The sequence below is a fragment of the Myotis daubentonii genome, chromosome 4 (genome assembly GCF_963259705.1).
Source record: "Myotis daubentonii chromosome 4, mMyoDau2.1, whole genome shotgun sequence".
Lineage (NCBI taxonomy): Eukaryota > Metazoa > Chordata > Mammalia > Chiroptera > Vespertilionidae > Myotis > Myotis daubentonii.
The window spans coordinates 16785324-16791670 of NC_081843.1; the positions used below are offsets into that span (position 1 = coordinate 16785324).

The 6347-nt window shown below is 52.2% G+C and overlaps 1 protein-coding gene across 1 annotated transcript in view; it reads left to right on the forward strand.

Annotated features, from left to right (window-relative positions):
• The window catches only part of C4H16orf96 (chromosome 4 C16orf96 homolog), a 56925-nt gene extending 51003 nt beyond the window's left edge, over positions 1 to 5922 (forward strand). Inside the window, exons 17-18 of the mRNA XM_059692997.1 lie at positions 4835 to 4897; positions 5633 to 5922. Of these exons, the coding sequence (XP_059548980.1) occupies positions 4835 to 4897; positions 5633 to 5832 (263 nt within the window). The 3' untranslated portion in view covers positions 5833 to 5922. The remainder of the gene's footprint in view (positions 1 to 4834; positions 4898 to 5632) is intronic.
• Positions 5923 to 6347: the final 425 nt, after the last annotated feature.

Here is a 6347-nt window from a genome sequence, read left to right on the forward strand (position 1 = left end):
ATGAGTAGGAGAAGCAGACCATAAGCAGATAACCGAAGGTGAGGAAGAACAGCTGGCCTGAAGGGATGGCCCTGGTCCTAGGACAGCTGTGACAAAGTGTGCAGGTTTGGGGAAGGATGCTGATGGCCCACCCAAAGATGGGATGCTGGGCTGGTGATGGGAGAATTGTAACAAGGCACACTGGTCCAGGGAGAGGGACTGGATGCTGCCTTGAGGCCTGTGAAGAGGGACTAGGGTTTTACTGGATGAAGGGGTCAAGTGGGAGGAGAGCAGTCCAGGTGGAAGAAATAGCAGGCGCAAAGGCCCTGGGGAAGCCAGGCATAGTCAGGCGCTCAGAAAGGTGAGTCCACCTGAGGTGCAGAGATTGGGGTGTGATGAAGAGGATGTGGACAGACTCTGGAGGCCAGTGTTCTAATGTCAAGGATGGGATAGGATTGGGCTGGGGAATCAATGTTCTGGTTGCTGCAGTATTGAGGCCCTGGCTCCAACTGGCTTCTCCCAGGGACTCCACCATTTAGCTCCAGCACTATGCCAGCAATGCCAAAGGAGTGCCTTCTCTTACTGGGCTTGTGACCGCATCGCCCCAGTCCCTGCCTCCATCTTTGCATGGCCTTCTCCCTGTTATTCTCCTCTTCTGTTTCTTTTAAGGACATGTGTCATTGGATTTAAAGCCCAGCTTAACCTAGGATGCTCTCATCTCAAGATCCTTCCCTTAATTACATCCGCAAAGACTTTTTCTCCAAATAAGGTTACATTCACAGGTCTTTTGAGGGCCACGACTCAACCTATTAAAGGCCCTCCCTCTGGTTCACGAGGGCAGGCTACCATCTTAAACCCTATGATGTCCCTCATGGAGCAAGGATGTGGCCTGCAAGGTTAACAGCTCCTTTCCAGGTGCCTGGCAGAGGATGCTGTTGGGAGGGGACTCAGGCTGGGCTTTAGGGATCAACAGGCAGGATAATAACAATGGTGGCTAATATACAACTGGGCAGGCATTGCAGGTAAAGGCACCTGGCCCTCAATCCCACTCACTCACCAGACAACACTACTCTCCCTCCAGATGAAAGGGTATGGCTCATTCATTCCCAAGACCCATAAGCAGCAAAGCAGATGGAATCGTGATACCTCAACTGCTTTATCCGGCTTAAAGGCAACAAAGTCTAGCATTAAAAAATAATTAGGATCACCCTGGAGATGTGCCCAGGTAGTTAGAGCATCGGCCTGTGCACCTAAGGGTCACAGGTTCAATTCCCAGTCAAGGCACATACCTGGGTTGCAGGTTCGATCCCTGGCCCCAGTCAGGGCTCATTCAGATGTTTCTCTCTCTCCCTCTCCTTACCATCCTTCTACTCTCTCTAAAATTCAATGGAAAAAATATCCTTGGGCCCTAGCTGGTTTGGCTCAATGGATAGATAGAGCATTGGCCTTTGGACTGAAAGGTCCCAGGTTCGATTGCGGTCAAGGGCACATGCCCGGGTTGTGGGCTTGATCCCCAGAAACATCATTGATGTTTCTATCTCTCTTCCCCTCTCCCTTCCTCTGAAAACAATAATATATTTAAAAATATATATATCCTTGGGTAAGGATTAACAACAACAACAAAATCAATTAGAAGCATACCCGTGGCCAGATCTTTTGACCAGTGTGCTCTTAGCACTCATTTATTTACTCAAAAGAACATTTAATCCAAAACAATTATTATTAAACCTCAACTAGTTGGTGTGAGTCCCTCCCTGGTCCAGCCTGGTCACAGATGCATTCATCTGTTCATCCCAACAATTTCCATTGTATCCTGCTGTGCACTCAGCCTTTGTCAGCCCCACGAGGGGTATCCAGCCAGCCTGTGGCCTGCAGATGCCTGTACTGTGGTCAGGATCTCAGGGCAGAGGAACACCCGATCTCCAGGGAGTGCTGCTCCCAGCAGGAGGGCGGTGGGCATGCTGAGGCTGGTAGTCAGTAGGCTGGACTTTCAGAGAATCTCCATGGAAGGCTAAGCATGGGCAGGGCTCAGGTAAGAAGCGATGGCAGGGGCACAGAGGCAGAAGGTAGAACTGAGGAAGTAGGAGACTTGTCTCCAGCCTTCACCTTCCCCACCATCTCTGGGTGAACTGCCTAAAACACACCCCTGGCCAGGCCCCTCCCCAGTTCAGAGGGACTACTTTAACGAATTATCATAAACTGAGTGGCTTAAAACAACATTTTGTTTTAGTTCTTGAGGTCAGAAATCTGGAACGAGTCTTCTGGGCTAAAATCGAGTTGTCAGCAGGGCTGGTTCCTTCTGAGGCTCTGGGGAAGAATCTGTTTCCTTGCTGGTTCTACCTTCTAGAGGCCTCCTCATTCCTTGGCTTGTGGCCCCTTCTTCCGTCTTCAGAGGACATCACTCTGAGTTTAGCTTCCATTCTCATATCTCCTTCTCTGACTCTGACCCTCCAGCCTCCCTCATAAGGACTCTGTAATCTAGGACCATCTCCCTGTCTCAAAATTTCTTAATTGAGTCACATCTGTAAAGTCCCCTTTGCCACATAAGGTGGTATATTCATAGATTTGGGGGATTAGGACATGGGCATCTAGGAGGGCATTGTCCTCAGAGTCCAGACTCCTTGGCTGATCTTCAAGGACCCTTGGCCCCCTTGCCTTATCTGTCCAACCTCGTGGAACTGTTCTCTCGCTCTCTCTCTCAATAAGCCAAGCTATTCTTGCCTTTGGCCTCTGCCCACACTGTGTACTCAGCCTGGAATCCCTGGAGAACCTTTCCTATTTGCCAGGGCTCAGTGTTCCCTCCCGTTGGGAAGTTTCCTGGCTTATGCAGAAGTGGGAAAGCTCAGAGAAGAGCCCAGCAGGAGCGGATGTTGGGGTCAGGTGGAGAGTTCGGGTCTGGACATGTAGAGTCCAAGGTTGTGTGGGACGTCAAGGACAGTGCTGGGTCAGCAGCTGGGCTCCCTGGCCTCGCTGTGTCTCCATTTGGAACCTGTACCCTGGGTCCACATCCCTTACCTTGAAAGGAAGCAATTTGACAGTCTTGCTGGTCGGCTAGTTGGCAGGTCCCATCTCTGACTTGGGGAGGGATACAGGTGCCAACTGGGAATCAGAGTGGGAGCCAGAGAGCACACCTCAGCCAGGCATTGGCTTTTGGGCAGAACCCATCAAGCACACAGGTGGTGGTTCTTAACTCAGGTTCGAGGGACATGACCCAAGCTATGGATCCCAGGGGCTCATGGGCAATCAAGGTGGTGCCAATTGGGTCCTTGAGGTTGTAGGCTCAAGGAATAGAAGAGGCTTGGGAGGAAAGGGCATTAACAGAGGTAGAAGGAAAGGAAGGGAGCAGGAAGAGACCCTCAGACAGTGCACAGACTTGATGAGGTCCAGGCCAGCCCAGTGGGGAGCTTCTGAGCAGACAGCCCAGCAGATGGCCAGGCCCTGTGCTCCCGTCATTGGTTGGAAGTGCTAACAGACTCCCAGCTGCTAACAGACCCCAGGAACTAACAAACTGTGAGCTGCTGACAGTCCCAAGATGCTAACAGACCCCGGGTACTAAGACCTTGAGCTGCTAACAGGTGGAGGCTTTTCACCCCTGTGCTTCCTGCAGCTGACCACCAAGTTCTTTCTTCAAGGAGATCCGTGTGGCACCTCCTGCTGCCACATGGCCCAGGTCATTGCTAAGCCTTCAGTGTCAGGTGTGTTTCAGAAGCTGCTGGGGAAACTCAGTGTAACCAAAATAAAGTTACTGCTCCCTTAGAGTTTTTAGTCCATGAGGGATGGTGAAATGTAAATGAATAAGTCATAAGTCAATGAGTAAATAAGATGAACACAGGAACGGGGGGAAGAATGACCAGGGAGAGGTCCCTGTTGAGTGGGTGTCTAAAGGACTCTCTGGGAAGGGACATTTGAGGCAGGAATTGTCAGGACATAGCTGTTTAGGCAGAAGGAAGGAGCTTGGTGCCCCGTAACTCTTGCCTGTGCCCTGCTTGGCTGCCTACTGGACCTCCCCTCTCCTCTTCACCCCTCCATCTTCGCTCTCATGGCCTCTTTCTTCTACTGCACATTCCCGTCCTCTTCTGCAGTGGCCTTTGGTCTGGATTCTGAATGGCCAGTCATAGTGGTTCTTGGGTTCAAAAGTGGATGGAGTCAAACCCAAAAGACCACCTATTGTATAATCCCCCTTCCATGAAACGTCCAGCACAGACAAATCACAGCAACAGAAGGCAGATTAGCAGTTGCTAGGGGCTGGAGAAGAGGGGAGAAGAGGGAATGATTGCCTCATGAGCATGAGCATGGGGTTTCCTGTTGGGGTAATGAAATGTTCTGGAACCAGATGGAGATGATTGCACAACCTTGTGAATGAACTTAATGCTACCGAATTGTTTCCCTTAAATGGTTAATTTTGTGTTATGTGAATTTTACTTAAAAAAATGCACACATGAGATGAAAGGCAGGAAGATGGGGGTGGGGGCACTATGATGGTCTGGCCCTCAGTGGAGTGGGAAGATCTAAAGAACTGCCAGACATCTAACCTGTAAGTAGTCCTGCCAACATTTCACTGTATCTTAACGTCTCCTCCCGGGCCTTAAGTTACTTTCAAAAAGCCTTTTTCTGATACCTTAGATTTAAGAAGCTTAAGGTGGGGAGGGATGGTCCTTCCATACACAAATGGGGGGTTGGGGGGGGGGGGTCAGGTGCATTCGGTGGGGGGGGCTGGGAAATGGCAGTCCCACCAGACTGAAAAGGCCTTTGCAGGAGCTAGAGAACAGGATGGGGGCTCCAGGGAGGTGGGGGGCGGGCAGATCTCTGGAAGGGCCGCCACCCATTCCTGTCTCTTCCCCTCTTTTCCACTAAGCTGTAAAGGTTCCACGTCCCCCGACTCGAAACCTATATGAGCGCTTTGGTGTCATCTGCCCCCGTGAGTACCTGTTCCCCAAGCCGCTGGCCCAACTGGGATTCTGGTTAGGTCCCTCAGTCCCAGACCGGGGCTGTCCTGCCCCGCCTTGTACGTCTCTCACATGCTCTGGAGTGGCCCCCACCCAGCACCCAGCTCCCATTCTGGGCTCCTGCTTCACCCTTCAGTCTGGCCTCCTGGCCTGGGCACCGAGGCCGGCTATCTTTTCCCAAGTGGCCAGTTGGCTGCAAAGGTGGGAGAAGGGAGCCCACTCATTCTCCGGTGTTTCTCTGCTGGAGCCCTGTGAGCTGTATCAGGGCATGACACCGCCCTCCCCCAGTATCCACCAGTCAGGGCTCCTTGACCAGGCTAGGGAACTGAGCTCCCCTGATGCATATCACCCTGTACCAGGCATTTGTGGGCACTTTACAGTGGACAAAGCACTCTCTCCCTTCTGATCTGTCCTTATCCCAGTTGGTGCCCAGAGTTACGGGGCACCAGTCCGTTTGAAAGAGGGGGAGCTGAAGCACAGCGACCCTGGGCTGAGGAATGCCAGAGCCAGGACTCCTCCGGGTGCCCTGCTCCACTCCTGGTGTGCTTTGTCTTGGGTCACCCCTCACCCCGGAGGTTTAGGGTGCTTGCGACTGGATGGGCCGCGATGAAGCACTTCCAGTTTAGGGTTTCTCCGCTCCTTAGTCAGGCTAGTCTCTCCCCAGAATGTTCTTAGGACAAATCACGGGTCTCTCTTGCCCCTCCCAGCCCTGCGCTCCAGTGCCAACATCCACTCTGAGACTTCAGGCCGCCGTTCAACGACACCAGCTCACACGCCATCTCTACCACCCTTGCCATTGCTGCCGCCGCTGATGCCACACCTGCAGGAGCCCCAGCAGGCCTCAGGGTCCATCAGACATCCAAGGCCTCAGCGCCTCTATTCCCGAGTCAGCACGCAGACGACCTAGTAGCCCGACCACCCGTGAGCCCTGCACCCTGTGCCCCCACCATCCCTTCCACTCCCCGTGCCAGCCAAGACCAGGCCTGGGGAATGTGCAGGGGCCCTGGACATAGGGGAGGGGACCTCCATAAGGGATTCATTGTGACCTAGTGGCTTTTAATCACTTTGCATATAAATACAACACAATCCTTCTTAGCCTATGTTACGTGAAGAGCACAGCTTTCTAGATTGAATTTTCCACTAAACCAATCTAATCCCTTAGCCAATTTTTTTCCTGCTAATCCTCACCTAAAGCTATTTTCCCATGGATTTTTAGAGAGAGAGGGGTTGTGGGGGAGAGGGAGAAACATCAATGTGAGAGAGGCACATTGATTAGTTGCCTCTCACATGCGACTCCACCAGGACCCGGGACTATATCTGCAACCCAGGTACATGCCCTTGACCAGAAATTGAACCCATAACTCCTTTGTGCTCAGGCCAACACTCTAACCACTGAGAAACACTGGTCAGGGCTCCTTGACC